Source organism: Henckelia pumila, chromosome 1, assembly GCF_033568475.1.
Source record: "Henckelia pumila isolate YLH828 chromosome 1, ASM3356847v2, whole genome shotgun sequence".
NCBI lineage: Eukaryota > Viridiplantae > Streptophyta > Magnoliopsida > Lamiales > Gesneriaceae > Henckelia > Henckelia pumila.
The window spans coordinates 171,154,937-171,173,529 of NC_133120.1; the positions used below are offsets into that span (position 1 = coordinate 171,154,937).

General features: G+C 35.8%; 2 protein-coding genes and 1 long non-coding RNA gene across 9 annotated transcripts; 2 read left to right on the forward strand and 1 right to left on the reverse strand.

Annotated features, from left to right (window-relative positions):
• Positions 1 to 1,042: 1,042 nt before the first annotated feature.
• LOC140874612 (uncharacterized) lies at positions 1,043 to 4,746 on the forward strand. The gene is made up of 6 exons (XM_073277932.1): positions 1,043 to 1,173; positions 1,779 to 1,923; positions 2,229 to 3,363; positions 3,567 to 3,680; positions 4,034 to 4,167; positions 4,278 to 4,746. Exons 2-6 carry the CDS (start codon positions 1,837 to 1,839, stop codon positions 4,476 to 4,478), a joined length of 1,671 nt encoding a protein of 556 aa, XP_073134033.1. The 5' UTR covers positions 1,043 to 1,173; positions 1,779 to 1,836; the 3' UTR covers positions 4,479 to 4,746.
• Positions 4,747 to 6,071: 1,325 nt separating this feature from the next.
• Positions 6,072 to 15,153, reverse strand: LOC140876548 (uncharacterized). Of its 5 annotated transcripts, none has more exons than XM_073280503.1 (6): positions 14,913 to 15,152; positions 12,257 to 14,653; positions 12,120 to 12,165; positions 11,916 to 12,026; positions 11,641 to 11,712; positions 6,072 to 6,584 (listed from the first exon to the last, which is right to left on the reverse strand). In XM_073280503.1, the coding sequence occupies exons 2-5, from the start codon at positions 14,579 to 14,581 to the stop codon at positions 11,666 to 11,668; spliced, it is 2,529 nt and encodes an 842-aa protein (XP_073136604.1). In that variant the 5' UTR covers positions 14,582 to 14,653; positions 14,913 to 15,152; the 3' UTR covers positions 6,072 to 6,584; positions 11,641 to 11,665. The 5 variants fall into 5 exon arrangements, with proteins under 5 accessions (XP_073136604.1, XP_073136602.1, XP_073136603.1 ...); XM_073280501.1 differs by having other exon boundaries at positions 12,257 to 14,701; XM_073280502.1 differs by having other exon boundaries at positions 12,257 to 14,809.
• A 204-nt stretch (positions 15,154 to 15,357) lies between these two features.
• On the forward strand, positions 15,358 to 17,618 carry LOC140875310 (uncharacterized). Of its 3 annotated transcripts, none has more exons than XR_012148396.1 (4): positions 15,358 to 15,432; positions 15,529 to 15,683; positions 15,849 to 16,087; positions 17,225 to 17,617. It is a non-coding gene; the product is annotated as an uncharacterized lncRNA (long non-coding RNA). The 3 variants fall into 3 exon arrangements; XR_012148397.1 differs by having other exon boundaries at positions 15,394 to 15,428; XR_012148395.1 differs by having other exon boundaries at positions 15,392 to 15,683; positions 17,225 to 17,618.
• The last annotated feature ends 975 nt before the right edge of the window (positions 17,619 to 18,593 follow it).

Consider the following 18,593-nt stretch of genomic DNA (forward strand, 5'->3'; position numbering starts at 1 on the left):
AATCGACCCAAAAACGAATAGAACTTTGATCTGTTCTAATCCCTGCTATCTTATTTGAACGACATACATGTATCAAGAACCATATGAGGGGCTTTTGAAGACTGACTCGAAAAACTTAGTTGCAAAATTTGAAATTTATGCGTGTGTATATGTGTGTTTTTTTTTTTTTAAATAAAAAAAATGGGTATTTGATATTTGTATCTATTTTAGGTGATAAATACTTTATAGGCTTATTTGCGTTCACATCTTGTATTTTATACATTTGATACTTATCTTTGGTGTATCAGTAATTTCTTCACAAATAACAAACAAGGTCTTTTTTGGGAGTACCGGTTAGGTTAGAAATTAAACAGAAAGAGACAAACTATAAAAGATGCCTCATTTTTTTTTTTTTTTGGCTAAAAATTACGATAGTTTATGAATTTTATGATCATAAATTCATCAAAATTATTTTAATCAATAATGAATAAATTTCTATCTGTTTTATTTTTACATAGATATCATAATACTAGCATAACAAGTTTTGCTCCCAAAATTTTGAGGATAATATTCAATTGCAACTAATTAAAATCGAACAAGTGACACACACACACACACACATATATATATATATAGAGTTTTTTTCAAATGCCGATCTAATATATAGAGTTTTTTTCAAATGCCGACCTATCATGCCCACTATCATGCCTACCAATGATGTGACACTATTCTATTGAACTTACAATTTATCACATCTTTATCACATCCAATAGAATAGTGCCACATCATTGGTGTGCATGGTAGTGGGCAGGATAGGTGGACACTTGAAAAAAACTCTATACATATATATATATATATATTAAAGAAAATATGTGATATTTTTGTATGAAGTGCAGGATTAAATATCTGCTAATTTATCAAAATTCAAATGTAGTATTTAATTTTTTCGGGAAAAAAAATTACATTAATTTTGTATTTTTTGGTCTAGTGAAATTCCACACCCAAACCAAACCAAACCAAACCAAACCAAATAAACCCTGCATAAACCTCGCACGTGCAAGTACGACGCTATAAATATCAGACCCGAACCTTCCAAAAGAACCTTTCCCAGAGGCCGCATACTACCGGCCGGTGGGTCCTCCGCCGCCTTTAGCGCTCTTTCACAACTAGGGTTCATCCTATTCGTAATACTTGGTAAAAATTTTCATGCTTTTATCAATTTTTTTTTGCTTTTTTTCCAGCTTTGTTTGTGAAACTGTATATTTAAAGATCAACATGTTGGATTTTAGTTTTGTGCCGTTTGATTTTTCGTATGAAAAGAAGAGAAGAATTATGTGATAAACCATGGAAGATTGGAAGAAACAGGGTCTTGTTATTTGGAAACTTTTATAGTTGTTATTTGGAAGCTTTTATAGTTGAGGTTTTTTTTTTGGCCCTTTTGAATTTGATCAGAATTTTCTTCATGTAGTTTTATAGTGAATTTACTTGTGAATTTTTGTTGATAATTGATCGTTGGAGTATCATCACTTGGGAGTTGGGAGAGTTTACATACGAGACAGGAGTAAAATGTTCTTGCATTTATTCTGGAATGAGTTTTATCTCTTTATTTTGGGTGGTATTTTATGTTAAAGCTTGGATTATGGGAATTTGCTCATAAATTTTGGATCTTGCTGCATCAATTTAACTGCCGCGCCTTCATTTGCTCCAAGTCTCGTATGGTTCTTTTTATGGCTAAGATCCATTGGCGGGTGAAATTTTATATGGAATCTTATGGTTTCGGCCTCTCGGATTAATTTCAGTGTTATAATTATGGAGGGGTTGCCTTGATCAACTTTTGGCATCATCCCATGTGTTCCCATGGATTTAAAAGGCAAGTCGTGGGTTGGGAGCATATATCACAAGTTTGAGGCCATGTGTCAGGAGGTCGACGACTTTGTAAGCAAGGTACTTCAACTATTGGAATAATCTTAAGTGAAAAATGATAATCTTGTACCAATACCTTTTGTCTATCTACATTCCCATGTGATAGGGAACATGGCCTTATGCTTTTTCTTCACATTTATGTGTGCTCCTATGGTCTGGCTATATACGTTAGGCTTTTCGTGATCCTCCTTTTTCTATGTTGCCCACTCTAGCTTCGTGGTCATTTCGTTGTGATGTTCTATTCCAGTGAGTGTATAATGATAGATAGTTTTGTATGATGAAAACAGAATTGTTATTGTTAACATAAAAAATACTCTTATATTCAGGATACTATGAAGTATGTTGAGAATCGGGTGCAGAGTATTGGTGTGAGTGTCAAAAGACTTTATTCAGATGGGGTGCAAGATGAAATTCCACCTTCAAAGCATGATATGAAATCAAAGACACAATTAGTGATTGGTAAACAAGCTGACATAAGGGATCACGACACACCAATCTCAAGCAACATGACAAAGTCCTATTTAGACAAAAAACACTTATCTGTGGAGCAGGGTTCCAGTGATATTCTAAAGAAACGTGGTACATCACGATGGAGTGACGTCGGCCTTGTAACAAGACCTACAATGACACCAAGTGCAGACACCAACACTGGTGTATCATCGAAAGAAGATGATGGTACCATGCTTTGGAATGACTCAGGTCAGGGTTTTGAAAAAAACAACTCAAAGGTCATGATACTCGATCCAAGTTCTGAAAATAAAGTTTTCTCCATGACATCTGATGAAGAAAAGCACAATGAATGTGACACCACACTGGCCTTGGCTTGTTCACCATCAATTTCAGTCCATGAAATTGAGCCTTTAGCCTTCAAACAAGGAAGCACATTCTATAGCTTTTCAGATGAGGCAGAGTGTTTTTTGGATGTTCCAATCAATGGTTGGTTATCTGAAGGTGAGTTACCTTTGTTTCTGGAGTTCAGTTTGGAAGAGGATAAAAGCTTACCGGAACCACAAGAGGCTTCAGCTGATAAAGGGCATCAACATGATTGTCCATCTATGGATTCAGCAACTTTATTAGCTTGTGATGTTGCTCAGAAACCATCACGGATTTGTGAGACTCTTCATGATAGCTTTTTGACAAAAGATGAGCAGATTATGGCCTTAAATGCTGTCCAGTCATCTGAACTTGTAATTTCTTATTGTTCTCGTGACAATGAAAAAGAAGAGAGCACTGTTATTTCTTCTAGTCAATCTACACCCTCAATATCTTTAAATCTCTTGGATTCCTCATCTGCAAATCATACTTTAACGGCAGAAAACACACACAACCCTCCTGTTGGGTCTAATGATGACAATCATCATATTTCAGTTGTCCATGCATGTTCTCCTTCTTCAGCAACTGTATCCAATGAAATCAAGTCTGTGGATATGCTTCCTCCTTCCTCAATCATAAAATCAAGTGGTTAGTAAATTTCCTAATTTATAGTTTATACCAGATTCCAGATGATTAAACATTCATATTTTTAAGTATGCCATTTCTTTAACTTGACTTTCATTTTATTTTATTTTATTTTCGCATATCAGCCGATTTTCCTCTGCTCCATTTTCTTTTAGATCATTTTTCTTAAAGGGTTTTTCTGTGTACTAAATTTTCGTCTACAACAGAATATAATGTTTCTGCCACATATGGGTCAGTATCTGTTGTTTCACCTGAACGCCAACATCCACAATGCTACAAGGGTGCTCAGTCAACTTTGCCAATGCCACCTACCAAAAGTGGTATGTTTTGCTTGTATATAACATCTCGATCCTTTTGTGTTTATCTTCTAGTTGTGACTTTAATCTGTCAATGATGGAAATCTTCCACATATTCATTAATACGTCATGATATAACATGCTAAAAATTCATTTTCTGATTTTTTTATATGTTGCTCCATCATTGAACTTCTGTTACGTGTCAATTCTCGCCACATTCTCTCTTCAATCGTGGCACTTATTTGGATCTAACTTTTAATAAAATATCGGTCTGTAATCGGCATATCGTCATTCGTCACGTTGTTAGCTAATTCATCTGGTCCATTTTATGAAGAAAACGGTATGGTGGTTCATGGTTTGCTAAACATAACGTGCAGGGATGTCATTTCTTGATATTGGCGACCTTAACATGGAAACAATCGATCTTTCCACCGATGAGAAATCCGATGTTTTCAATACTAACTTTTACAGGGCTACCCTTTATAGACAAAAAAATTTCAGATACTACAAGGTAGTATGCCTACCACCCTTTTCTTCCTTGCTTTGTGCTGTTATGTTTGAAAGTAAATAACCTCAATCTTGTATCTTGATATATGGAATGCTCTTCTATTTCTTCTCTAGAAATTATTGAAGGACACATTTTCATCAAGAAAGAGATTATCTAAGGAATATGAACACCTGGCTATACTACACGGAGACATCGACATGGAATCAAAGCATTTTTCTGAGCCAGGTTCTTTACCACCTTCTTCCGCAGCATCTCTAAACATGGCTAGATCTCTGCCATCCCATAAGAGTGATTCTGATTGGGAGGTACTATAATTGCTATCTCCAATTTTCAAGAATTATTCCTGTATAGGTTCATTTTAGGAGTTCAAAATTTTCATAGTTTGTCCATATAAAACGGGAGACGATATTTCTTCTGAATAATGTTGAATGATCATTTTTCCCCATGTTTTACAGAATTACAGTAGTCTTTTTCCTGCATTCATACTGTAAATTGTGAGAATAATAATAGATGGGATTGGGGCTAAACATTGGGCACATTTCTCCCGTCTTTCCTTCGATTGAAATTTTGCCTTAACTTTGTCATTTTATAAATGTATGTTTCTAACCCGTCTCTGGCCATCACAGATCCTTCCCTGCAATTTTTCGGAATTTTTGTTGTATTTCATATAGTTTTGTGCCAATATATATATCAGCTTTGTTTATGGAGAAATTGATAGACATGAAAAAAAAAAAAAGAGATGGCATATTTTAGTGAAAAAAAGAAAAAGAGATGAAACATTTGATGCAAACCTTTGTATATTTAGTTTCTTCCTTCTTTCATTTAATGGAAAGATGGGAGATCTTCAAGCCAATCACAAAGGAATTTTCACAAAACCAAACTTATTTATATTCTTCTTCTTTATTGTTTTTGTCTATGTTTTCTATTCTGATGTAAGAGTTCCAAGAATTGATCTTCTTGCTTTTTTTAACAGGAAGGTTGGAATATTTGGATTGGACATTTACTTTTCAATCTACGATCTTTATCCCAAGTTTTTCACCCAAAATTAAAATTTATCAAAGGTCGAATGGTAAGAAAGTGAACGTGGTTTACCAAGATGACATACATACTATTCGCACATTAATTTTTATATGAAATAAAAATAACATTCTACTTTCTTTAAACTGACCTATAAATAAATAATAATTAAGAAGTTTATTTTTGGTAATGGCCTATAAATAATAAAAAAAATATTTTGGACCATTTTAATGTTTCTTTCTTGCATGCATCATCCCGAAACCCATTCAAACTAATGCCGATTAAAAGCTTCCAGCAACAATCACCTATTTGGTATACCGGATTACGGTAGGATTAGATCAGAGTCCCGCATATGACTCGTTTTTAGTCGCTTCAACTTCAAGGATAACCCTCGACCCGGTATAAAATTCCTGTCGATGCTTGTAAAGGATGGAAAACGCATCCCTATTGAGACTTGAGAGACCTTTACTGTACGTGGGATACATAAATTAATTACAGTTTTCTCCCTGACCCTAAAAAAATGTGTCCAACACATTCCTTCCAAGGAAACAAAAGAAACCAATCTAGGTTTAGGCGACAAAAGAAGACAACCAAATTGAAACTCGAATCCTCGACAATTCATACAAGTATTTACAAAATGAAAGGCATAACAATATTTCGTAAGCATTTGGGGGAAAGTTCAGACTTTTCGAAGCAGGTTGTGGATGACAGGATGAAGATGAGGACGAGAATGGAGAGCTTCACGATTCGAAATACATCGTAATTATATTCCGTAATGTTAACATGTCAGTAGGGGTATTGTGAAGAAAAAATATGTACAGTTTTATCCTAAAAAAAAACCTACCAAACAAATTCGATTTTTATCATCAATAGTAAAAATATCTATACATATCTATAAAACAATCAACCAAAATTAGTATCCATTAATTATGCCATCCCCGTACCAAACACACTTATTCATAAATAAAAATGGAACAAACAGGATAATTTACACCGGCAACAATCCCCAATCGCGGTCCCAACGAGCCAAAACTACAAATTCTTTCTGTAGAACCCAAAACCACAAAATCCCTTGTGCACAACCCAAACGTTCAAATGATGGCAAAAATAAGAATCGAAGTTTCCAGACATCTACCTAATTATGAACCATGACGTCACATTTTGTGAATAGAATGAAGATTTTCAGTCATCAACCTAAATAGCTAACCAAGACACCACGTTCAGCACACGCCATGTTGCACAGCCGAAGATCTTCAAGGCTTCAATAATTCAGTAAGTTTTGGTCCAGAAAATTGTCGCAGAGACGTCCCTTGATGTTATAAAATGAGTCCCGAAACTTGCTTTCTGCAAACCATTTTCAGGTAAACGCACTGACGACGGAGCGAATATTCAGCGAACAAGCACTGCGGAAAAATTGCAAACCATTCAATTACAGTTTGCAAACCATCCAGAATTGGTAGGCATTTGGAAAACAAGTAGTAAATATATCACATGCTGACTCGTTAATCGCAAGTACTTTTACGGTGTCAACAACGCATTGCTACTAGAAATAAGTAAATATAGATTAGAAAAGTAATCACTGTCAAAATTGCTCCAGGCCACAACGTTCATGCATCATCTTAAGGTCAAATATAGATCCATTTCACTCCACACAAAGACTCCAGCCCAGAAACTAAGTTTGGAAACCAACAGCTCCACTTTGAACTAATTGGTTGGCCACATTTCACTATCTAACAACAAGAAAGAAGCTCTGCACATGTGAGATGAATAAACTTACTGAGCCTACAAAAGGTAGCACTTAATGATATAATACAAAAAACAAGATAATTTTGTAACTTCATCGTTCAACATATCTCAACAAGACAGTGAACCACCTTCTCGCAAAGAAAAGAATGATGAGCTTTATTTGAAAATAAAAAAGTACTTGATTCAGGCAGCCCTTGTGCCTGGCATGGAGAGCAAGGAGTAACATGCCATGTCAACCGTATAAATTCTTAACAGGGAAGATTGAAGTATTTGATATTGACAGCACCCCACACCCGGTTCCATTTTGAGGCCCAATTCTAGGAGCGGTGTCTTAGATATGGAATCCACCAAATCAGGAAAGATATATTTACAGCAAATTCAAATTCTTTCTGCCTACAGTTATATCCATAATTGAACATATCATTCACCAACAGTATGGCGATATGACAATTGTTCAATACCTCTTCTAACCTTTCAAACAGGTAACTGCTTAGGTTAAATTTGGAAGCACTTCAATGAGCCTCTAGATGTACCTTGATTGGAAAGGTGAATGTGATTCCCTGTGTGCCTAGAGAGCTTGGGTGCTCGTCTATTGCGCTTTTAATAAACATGAACGATCATGTAGATGAAAAGAACAAGAAATACGCAGGGGTCTGAGACCCATACCTAATAGAAAAAGTATTTTAATGTCCAAAACAAGGAGGGACGATGAATGAGCTAACCGGCTGGAGGCAAAAACATCATACAACAATGACTGATAATCAAAGATTGTCACTATGGTGAACCATAAATTAGCACCAGACTGCTTTAATTAAGCACTTAGTTGTCAAACCACAGCAAAGCGCACTCCAAGGTGCACCATGTCCATGAAACACATTACACATGCCTCTGCATCGCTTCACACACAATGTGCATTCAGTTGCGCTTATGCATTTCAAAAATGGGAAACCATTTTTTATTTAAATTTCTAACAGAGGTAGAAACAACAAGTTGAAATCCTAACATCGCTGTCATTCAGTTGCACGCACTGCACCTTTGCCCTCGCTATTTTTTTTATTTAAAAAAGCAGTTTTATATATCATACCTCACATTTTATTCTTACCACATTTTAAAATACTCCATCCGTCCCAATTATATAAACCACGTTTCATTTTTTGTTTGTCCCAAATATATAGGCATATACCATTTTTAGTAATATTTTTTACAATCCTTTACTAATATACCTCTATTAATTACATCTTGAAAATTGTGCAATCATTTTTTGATACATTAAATAGGAATAAAATGTGAAATTTGTACAAAATTTGTTTTCCCAATGATTTTTTTAATCTGTGTGGAAAAAATGTGGAAAAAAGTAGGTCTACTTAATCAAGACGGAGGGAGTAATTCTTTTATGTTCACTTTTTTGAGAGTATTTTATTTTTTGCACCCTATTCCCACAAAACAAGCATTCTGCTTTGCACTTAAAGCCCAGAAACACCCGAGTTCTTTAGCATGCACCGTGCTTCTAATTACTATGTTTCAGCATTTTACCATCCAATTTCGAGTTCAGTATTAATTACTAGCTTATTTAGATAAATTCCGATTTTGGTAATCTTTCCTACAATAGTGTAATGCCCCAACAAAGACACACACGCACACACATATAGATAGATGTGTGCCCCTGCCCAACCGGGTTATCAACACACACTCGAAACCATGTAAGCGTGGATTGCCGAGATAGGCTTTTTAAAAGCTGATGTGTGATCCAAGTTTCATTCAACTTTTTTTCCGTCCTCACGGTCATGAACCCACTCATCACATTTCTCCCCTTCTCCTAAACTTTAAGGCTTGAAAGTTGAAACATCCTGTCAACAATCCAACTTCGGATTCGAGATCTAGGCTTCGAAGGCTTGAAACATCCTATCAACAATCCAACTTCGGATTCGAGATCTAGGCTTCGAGGGCTACATATAGGTGCAAGTATTCCGCATTTTCTTATAGTTTAATATTCAGTGTTTCGACCATTAGGCATGTTTAAGCGACAATAATTAAAGATTAGAGATGTTAATGCCACTTGTAAAGACTCAACCTCTGAACAAATAGAAATTTTTTAGGCATTTTCGCTATTTTGGGGATTTTTAGCTTGTGATTCGATTTGGTAAGCTTTTAACTCAATCTGTTAGAGTATCATTAGCTTGATTTAATGCTTGTAGAGCTACGAGAATATATTTGGGGTTGATATATCATATTTTGGTTGGCACCATACTTTGAATTTTATTAAAGTGGAAATTACACGCTTATTGCAAGTATGCAAGTGAGCTTATGACTATTCATATAACTGAAACTGATATTCTACGGCTTTGGGAGTTATCAGTTAATTAACTGTCTTTTTTAATTTCATTCACCTTTGTTGATTCAGCCTCGGCATTTTATGTCATGCACCCACCGCCCTTCATATTGATTCTCTAAGAGGTAGTATAGACATCATACACCGAGCCATAACAGCGCTCCTGAATTAACGAGTAACCATTTGACAGAAACATCATGTCAATATTTCCATTGGCTTCTTGTGTTCTTTAAATCGGAATGGGTTGCTGAACAATTATCTGAATAGACATTGTTACAAAGCACAAATTTCACCATAGATAAAAAAAATTTCTATAGGAAACGATTTTATATTATAATTTATATTATATGATAAATAGCTATTAATTACAGAAAGCGAACAAGAGGTCCACATACCCATAAATAAATTTTAACATAAAAGGAAAAGAAACATCTCCAAATATTTATATTACTTGAAATATAAAAGAATACAAAACAAAGACAAATCTTCAATCATGGAGATTATGCCCCCTGCCCCCTGGCCCCCAAGAGAGAAGCCTCGACAAGGGAGTGCTTTCTCTTGCCCCTATCGCTCAAGCTAGAAAACTGTAACAAAAAACAGGTTAATTCCAATTTCTAACCACCACCCCTATTTATTCTCCCCGTTCTCCCGTAAACTAAAACGTAACTCATTCTTCTAACACATGCTTACCGTGTATGTCCAATATAGATTCGTCTAAAATAAGTAGGGTACAATTTATTTGAGCCCAAAACAAACATCATATTGAATAACGATGCAAAACCCCAGCCTAATATCAAACTGACTTGTATTTATTTGAAAGGGAATTATTATATTTATATTTAAGAAGAAAAAACGTTAAAAATTGAATTAACTCATAGAATGATGCAGACAATTGATTTTATACATTTTTGGAAGGGAATTATTATATTTAGAAAGAACAGATATTATAAATTGAATTACATTGTGAGATCAATCACATAACGTCTCAAACAATTTCAATTTAATCTCTTAACTATTTCAAGATAATATTAATTTTTCATCAACGCTATTGTCATTAATAAGGAACAAATCCCAAGACCCCTCGCCACAAAGCGCATGATGAAGCACATGCCTTTCACATGTAAGGTGCTCTTAGGGGAGACATTAAATATAGAATGCAATTCTCAATAAAATTAAAACTAAAAGTTGACTTAAAAGTCAAAAATTACGTAAACTAAAACCAAATATCCATCAATAATTGGGCATCCCATTCAATAGAAGCTACAAAAAATTTCAATCAAACAGTTAGTGCGGAAAATTTCTGCTAATACAGCCAAACAGTTTGCAAAATGTGTAATAAAATAGAAACCTAATTATTTTTAGTCAGTGTTACATTTAAAGATTTAGATTAGATTTAGATATAAAGATTTACCAAAAAAATGAAATTAAAAGAAAAAAAGAGCAAAAAAATCACCTTAAAATGCCTAAGAAATTCAATAGAAAACCTGCCAGTGTCCATTAACGTCATTGGAGGGCAGTTATTAATGGCAGGTTGTTGTCAAACTTCTTCAAACTCTGACTACATAACACCTTATTTTTGTTGAGCAGGAGAATAAAAAATAATCATAGGACAAGCATGCTGCACCTCGGCCACACCCTGCGCGTCAGCACCAGCGTGTGCCTTTTGATGTCAATGCACCTCTGGGGTTGTCCCCAAGCGCATTGATTTTTCATTGCCGTGTCTTCGGCACTCTGATCGTAGTTTTTTCATTTATTTTATTTCATTATTATTTGGTCAATTAATTTCTGCAAACAGCAGAGAACACGCAATTACACTAGCACTAGATTCACACTCTTCCGAAGTATTATCAGCAGTCAAGCACATGCATATCGGGTATAATTTGACAATTGGTTAGGACATATACCTAGTCCTATGGATTTAATTTGAAATGATGACAAACAGACTAGCTTATTTGAACAAAACGGCAAAGCCTATCTTATACAACAAATTCAAAGTGAATCAATTTCTTCGAACCATAAAAGAAAAGCCTGACTGCTTGAGTAATTACAGACAATTTAAATATTTAAAGCATATCTCCAGAAATCTAGCAAACAAGTTTAAACATATGACATATCAAATACTAATAAATTTCACACATACAACATCCATTTTGAACACATGATCCACAAAGTTTCTAATATTGCCTGGAAAGTAAAGTTGCATCATTGCAAGTCCTATATACATTTCTCTATCAATATGATAATACAAATGAAAACACTTTGAAGACCAAAAAATACCCAGAAGCTGGTGGTACGTGGTAAGGCAAGAAGGAAGTTTATGCTCTAATACATGAGAATTTAATCACAAGAAGACAAATCCAATCCATAATTAACCATTCTTATACCTTAATATCATTCAGTTCCAAGTGATTATCCCGCATCCGATTCATTTTCCGAGGAATGGCCGCTGTCAGAATCTGTAGATTATATAAAGAAAAGAAAATACAACAGTCATTTTAATGAACAAATATAAAGAATTAAAGACCTTGACAGGTGACAAAATAAGAATTCAATCTAGGCCAGAACTAGAAAGACTAATTATGAATGCAAAATAGTAAATTATCATAAAAGAATAAACATCGTTACAAAGTAAACTTGAAGGATGAGGATAAAGATTTACCACTGGAAGATGCTCCAGAATCGCTGCTGGAACTGCCTGAACTACTAAACCTACTTACGTCATTACCCTGCTTTCCACCTTCAACAGCATGCGAGTCCTGCTTATCAATGACTTCAGAAAAAGCAGAAAATAGACTTCAGATCTCCCAAAAACACCATTCACAATACATAACAGAAAACTGAAAATACAAGAGTAAACTAACACCTGTTCCACTTTCAACCTGGACCTCCGGTACAGTTGCGGTGGTGGTCTGAAACAATTGGAAACACAATTTTCAACTAATTGAAATGACATAATATTTAAGTTTTGGGTTATATTTCAAATTATTCACGAACTCTTACCATCACTGAAACAGACTGATTAGATGCTGTTCTAGTTTGAAGAGCACGCTCAGCTTTTCTTTTATTCTTGCTCAAGCCCTTTTTGTAATTACTAACAAATCGATCAAGCTCCCACAGTGTTTCTGGATCGACACTATCAATGTCCACCTCAATCTCATCATCACGTTGAGAAAGTGCCGTATTATTCTTCTTAATGATTTGAACAATGGCATCAAGCTTATCAGAAGCCAAGTTCTGAAGGTTAGTGCTGAGTCTTTGCTTCTCCTCATAAGTCATGTCCCTTTTATTCAGATCCTTAGCTTTAGGTTTCTTAGGCAAGGGCATCCTGCCAACATGCGAACGTTGAATTTTTGTATCAACGGTCATAGGTGCAGCAGGTGTGAAGGCATGAACAGAGGCTGGTGCAGAAACTGGTGCTAAATAAGGCTGAGGAAACTTTCTTGAAGTGGGAGTAGGCAACCCTGCGTCCTGGTACACATGATATTTCAAATATGGATTATACTTTGTTTCCATAACAGCCCACTTCTCCTCAAAAATACCGGACAATTCCTCTGCCATAACGTGAACATCCTGACCCTTTGGATTATAAGTCATGGCATTGCGAAACACAAGTCTCACATCCTCTGCAAACTCCCTAGGTGACTTGTACCAGTTTTGCGATAATCTAGTTTTAATTGTACCCAAATCCATTGGATGCTTAATGATAACATGATAATCATGCAGCCCAAGGGCCTTGGCATCCACTGGCTCGTTAAATACCCAACCATGCTTATGCTTCATCAATCTCTGAAGTATACTGCTACAGCTCTTAACCACTTGATTCCTGTTCTTATCAAACCCAAAACCGAAACCAGGTTCTTGTTCTGATCGACCACCATGCTTCCTCCCATGACTGGTTTTCAATTTCTTGTTACTTTCAGGAGGCAGTCTGTCCTTCCCTAGCAGGAACTCTGAATTTCTGTAATATTGATTCGCCTTTGGAGTTCTCTTCTCCTTGTCAATAATTTCACCAGCATCATGAGTGTTCTCCATAACAGCAATGCTAAGCTGCCTACTATATGACTTTGGTTCTAGAGTCCGTGCAGTACCCACATCAGAATTCAGTCTAGCAAACTTCATAGGTGTGGTTTCTTGGAACCCCACCACACTCACCTCTGAATTAATTCTCGCCAATGCCCTCCTCTCCACTGCATCATTCGGCACGTTCACTGGTTGAGGACAATAATATCCACCAATTTCACCGCCATCAACACCAGAGTCTACATCATTGAAATTATTATTGCTAACCTGGGCATTAGATGAAGCAAGTTCATGCACTTTGACTTCAAGCTGATTAACTAACTTTCTAATTTGATCAAGCTCATGCTCCAACCTGCTCTTAAGCTCCTTAATATCATCTTTCTGAGTTGCTTTCAATAACCTAAAAAAAACCCTATCATCTATCCTAGTTATCATCAGCGGCTGCACCAGTTCATTTGCGTTTGAAGGCCGATTGCTAGAGGGAGCTGGCGCTGGCGCTGGCACTGGCACTGACATTGAATTTTCATCATTCAACAGCTTAATCTGAACTTCATTAGGCAGATCGTTTTCAACGGATAATGGAGATGATTCCCTCAAATTCTGTCGCCCATTGTCACTTGTCTGCAGTTTCTCGTTCTCACTATGAAATGTGGGAGCTTCTTTTGGACTCTGGGCTTCAGCATCATTCAGCAATGGAGATGATCTTCTCTGATTCTGCTGCCCCAAACTTTGACAGCAACTGCCTTGCCCCACCACATTCTGACTCGAACAATCATTCTCAGACCCTGATGGCCTCTGCTCATCACGCCTTACTTGTCCTAACAGCTGCTGAGAGTGGAAGGAATCCACATCTCTGTCTGCAAATGTTTGTGGAGGAGTCTGTTCAAGAATCGGGGACTGCACTTGAAGCCTTTCCCGAGAGGAATCAATACCCTCAGTCACTGATGCTTCCACACATTCTTGCTGAATATTGTCACCCAAAAAGCTGGGGGATATGGCTGGAATGCCATTAGTGGGCTTCGGAGTCGAGGCAACAGCAGAATGGATATGTTCCTCGTTGGATGCAGATATGGGAACAATGGGAGAGAGAGCCTCAGCGGATGCAGCGGCGGTTGAAGGATTCTCGGTACTGGTAGATGCGACTGTGGAGGTTCCAGTTCCGGTGTTTGCTGTATCGATGTCGATGCAAGGTTTTGGGACTTTCTTGCGGACCCTTCGCTTATAAACTTTGCTGTTTTCAGTCCATAAAACCGTACTCGATTTCAAACAATCATAACTGAAATCCCCAGGGGAGCCAGAAGCCATACATATAACACCAACTATTGATCACGAAACCAAACTTTTCCAAATCAAATCTCAACCAATCCTACGATAGCCCTAGCAGCAGAAAACCCCTATTCTCAGACAACAAAATCAAAACCAACCCTGATTCAAAAGAACAAACAGGAAACTTGAGCACGGAAACCACCCAAAAAACCAACCATTCGACACACAAAAACAGATCCAACGCTCGTAAATCCAAAAATCAGACGTCTGAACGGAAGATTCAAGGATTTGACAAATTAAGATTGCACATCAATACATCAACATATACATATATATACATGTAAAAAATTGCAAACAATCATGTGCCAACCTCTAGGGTTTGAAGGCAGACGGAGGCGGGGTAGTTCGAAATCTGCTCTCTAGAAATTTGTCTATTCTCTCTCCGTCAACCGATATACCGCACGCGCTGGGTCTGCCACGTTGCTCGCGCGTGGGGAGCACGTTGGATTTGCCGAAAAGGAATCTAATGGGGAAATTTGAGATTGGGATCTCACGCGCCGAGAGGAAAACGTTGACCACCTCCAATCATGCTCCTCAACTCTTATGTGTCTATTTCCTTATTTTATTTATATTTATTTATTTATTTTTCGGGGATAAAATAAAATCTGTTGTTATATTTAAGTCGCGTTGTATAGATCTCAACTTTGACATATTAACTCGTAAATCACGTTGATTAAATAAATAAATAATTTTTTTAAAAAAATAACACTTTTGAAAGATTGTTTCACGAATAAAACAGGTCAACCCATCACAAGACATTCCCCGGTATAATTGACCCATATTCTAATCGGGCTCTCTCACGTATCTCGTAATCCTCACAGATCGCGTACGTACGTAATCCCCAATTGGTCTCTTAAATTTTGCCTTTCTATCGCAGATTTTCGAAAATCAATAGGAATCATGGACGTTATCATGCCCTAACCCAGGAATTGTTCACGGAAAATGCGTGTGGATTCAACAACAGCTTGTGTTCTGTTCCTCAGCAGTCGACGTAATTTGGTTTGGCTTAGGATTTTTCTCGGAGTTTGTCGACACGATTGAGAAACATATGATGGAAATCGATGGGTTCATATGTTTACGGGTGAGAAAAATGGGAGCATGTAATTAACTCTTGTGGTTTTTTTTTCTTAGAAAGGATCGTGTTTTTCGGATTGTAAGTTGTTTTTCGAATCTATGTTGCTCCAGAAACATTAGATTTGCAATGTGTTTTGATTGGTTTCGTTTTCTTAACCTATAAAATTGACAGAACGAGAGACTCAGGGTGGCATTGCAAGAACAGAGAAAGCCTCACAACGTGCTGTTCTTGAAGAAATACGAATCAAGAACACTACTTTTCCTCAAACAAAGAGAAGAACAAATCTCGAAAACCAAAAACAAATCTATTGAGTTCCAAAATTTTTATTATTTTGTGGTCTGATATTTTGCTAATAATGAGAGATTAAGGGTCGGTTCCATCAAGATGGATCAGCTTGGAGATCTAGCTAAGTAAGATTTATTTTTTCTTCTATTTTTTGGCTGTTTCCACCACCCCCCCCCCCCCCCTCCCCCCTCCCCCCAGTTTTTTGGTGGTTTTTAGCAGTATGTAGTATTCATAGCTTGCTTTGGGAGCTCCTTTTTTTCGTTTGGCTCACGATTTTTGTTTGGTTTGGAAATATCTGTGTAGTACGAATATTTTTCTGTGTTTGAGTAGCATGAGAAGTATGGATGCTAATTAGGATTTTGTGGTGTGTTGGGATGAGAAATTTGATTTTGGTTTTGAATTTTGATTGTGCTATAATTGTGGAGTGCTTTTACTGAATGCATGGACATACATCTTTCAAATTTATTTGATTGATTGCAAATTCATTAAGTAGGCGATATATTCGGTTTATTTACTCCTTACAAAAAGCTTCAAAATTCTAGGCAGTGTTCTTATTGTTTCAGTTTAGTTTTGTTACCGAAAATTATAATACTGAATATTTTTATTTTCTTAATTGTGACTGGTCGCTGGAAGCTATTATGTAGCATATGTGGTGTTCTTATGGTGCATGTATTCAGGTGGATTATTCCTGGTTCTTTCTGCTCTATCCCTGGGTTTCACTCTTATTTTTCTGTTGTTTGTGCTCTAACTGGTATGATGATCGATCATTTGTTTGTTTGATTTATTTTTTTGCATTCTATACACTATACACGACACACCCAAAAATACACAATCAGCATCATTTGAAAATGTTACTTGTGTGCGTATTCATTTGGCGCCATGTGATTGAGGACGGTTGACAGTGAAAATGTGAATTATTGAATCCACTTAGTTATTAACCTTGCAATATTTTCCAGGAGAAAAAAACTTGCAATCTTTTTTGGTCAGTTCTTTGTCTTGGATATTTTCTCGGTTAATTGCTATATTGATTCTCTTACTCTATATAGAACTTATGAAGCATCGGAAGGCTTTCAAGCATTAGATAAGGCAATATTTGAGCATGAAGTATAAAAAAATAATAACTTCCTCCATCAGTATATACAGAAGTCTGCAAAGCGATCGATAATCATTCAATGAACAAATGTATGCATTCGTGTCAGAATTAGTTTCATATTTGATTATTTCTAATTCATTTTCTTTCTTAATGAAATGTTACCTTACAGGATCTTGATTAACATTCTTGATGTTGGCTTGAGTTTGAGATGAAACCTTAGTTTATACCAACTTTAATGAGCGAAGGAAAATTAGTTTTGGTTTGACCAAATGGTTGGCTTGTTCTGCCGTTTAAACTCCTGCCGCTGAAGCAAGAGAACTTGGAAGCTACTGCGATAGCATGTTGATTGGATCACTAGCAAGAGAACTTGGAAGCTGATTTTGGGCTTTGCAAAGTTAAAGATTGAACTAATTCTTGTTCCAAATCTCGGAGAGTTTTAAGTTTTTTTTTCCTAGTTTTTGAGCTGGAAATTACGGATAGATGAGTTCTTTTGATTATTTATACTTGTTTTTTGAATTTTTGTTTTTGTCGTCGTTTTATCTTCTAAACAGAGATTAGAAAACTAATATATTCTTATTTGATTCAAAAGTATCACTTTTTACATAAAAAAATATTAGTTTTCATTGCAAAATTATTATTATTTTTTTTATATCAAAGTATTACTTTGCAAAAAATTGAGAATATGTTGACGACTTAATGGCATTCTAGTAATTTGTGACTTAGTATGGAAGCATTAACTCCATACAACGTTTTATTAATATTTAGAATCTGAATGATTGAATATAAGATAAAGTATTACTTTTTTCTATGGAAATATTACTTTTTCGATCAAACGTATTAGTTATTATTTTAAAAGTATTTTATTTTAAAAGTATTACTTCTAAAATATGCTAATTTGATATAAAAAATATTAGTTTTCTCGTGAAAAATATTATTTTTTTTAATAAAAAGTAGTATTGATAGGATCGGTTGAAAGTATAGAGAGGGTGAATAGACTTTCAAGCAGTTTAGTATGAAAATAATTGAACTCGATCGGTTTAGGGACTGACTGAGTTCTAGACTTATCTTAATGTCTGATGTAATTTGACAACAGAAGTATGTGCTGAAATATGTCAAATTACAGATTTGAACACTAAAAGATTATCAGTTTAGGTTATGCAAAGATATAGGATAAACTGAAATGACACACTCAAATGTTTATGGATGTTCGGAGATTTCAAGTACTCCTATCCAGTAATTTGCAAAACTCCGATCCAGTTTAGGACTTAACACTGCCTAAACAAGAACTCCTAGTACAACACTTCAGTTTCAGTCTTAGACTGATGATAGAATACAGATGAATACAACTCGAAATTCTTAGCACAAAAATTGATCCTTCAATGATCAGAATAATACTTCGGTGTTTGTGCTTCGAGTTTCTTAATCAAATCTTGAGCGTATAGAATTTTGAATATTCTCGTAAAATGGCAAAAATCGCAGATCGTGAGAGAGATCCTTTGTTCGATCAAGATCTCTATTTATACCATTGGATTGTTAAC

Coding starts and splice junctions, on each gene's coding strand:
- LOC140874612 (XM_073277932.1), top strand. CDS start 1,837: ATGGATTTAAAAGGCAAGTCGTGGGTTGGGAGCATATATCACAAGTTT. Junction 3,681..4,033: donor AATGCCACCTACCAAAAGTG/GTATGTTTTGCT, acceptor CATAACGTGCAG/GGATGTCATTTCTTGATATT. Junction 4,168..4,277: donor AAAATTTCAGATACTACAAG/GTAGTATGCCTA, acceptor TTTCTTCTCTAG/AAATTATTGAAGGACACATT.
- LOC140876548 (XM_073280503.1), bottom strand. CDS start 14,581: ATGGCTTCTGGCTCCCCTGGGGATTTCAGTTATGATTGTTTGAAATCG. Junction 12,027..12,119: donor CCAGGTTGAAAGTGGAACAG/GTGTTAGTTTAC, acceptor CTTTTTCTGAAG/TCATTGATAAGCAGGACTCG. Junction 11,713..11,915: donor TTCTGGAGCATCTTCCAGTG/GTAAATCTTTAT, acceptor TATAATCTACAG/ATTCTGACAGCGGCCATTCC.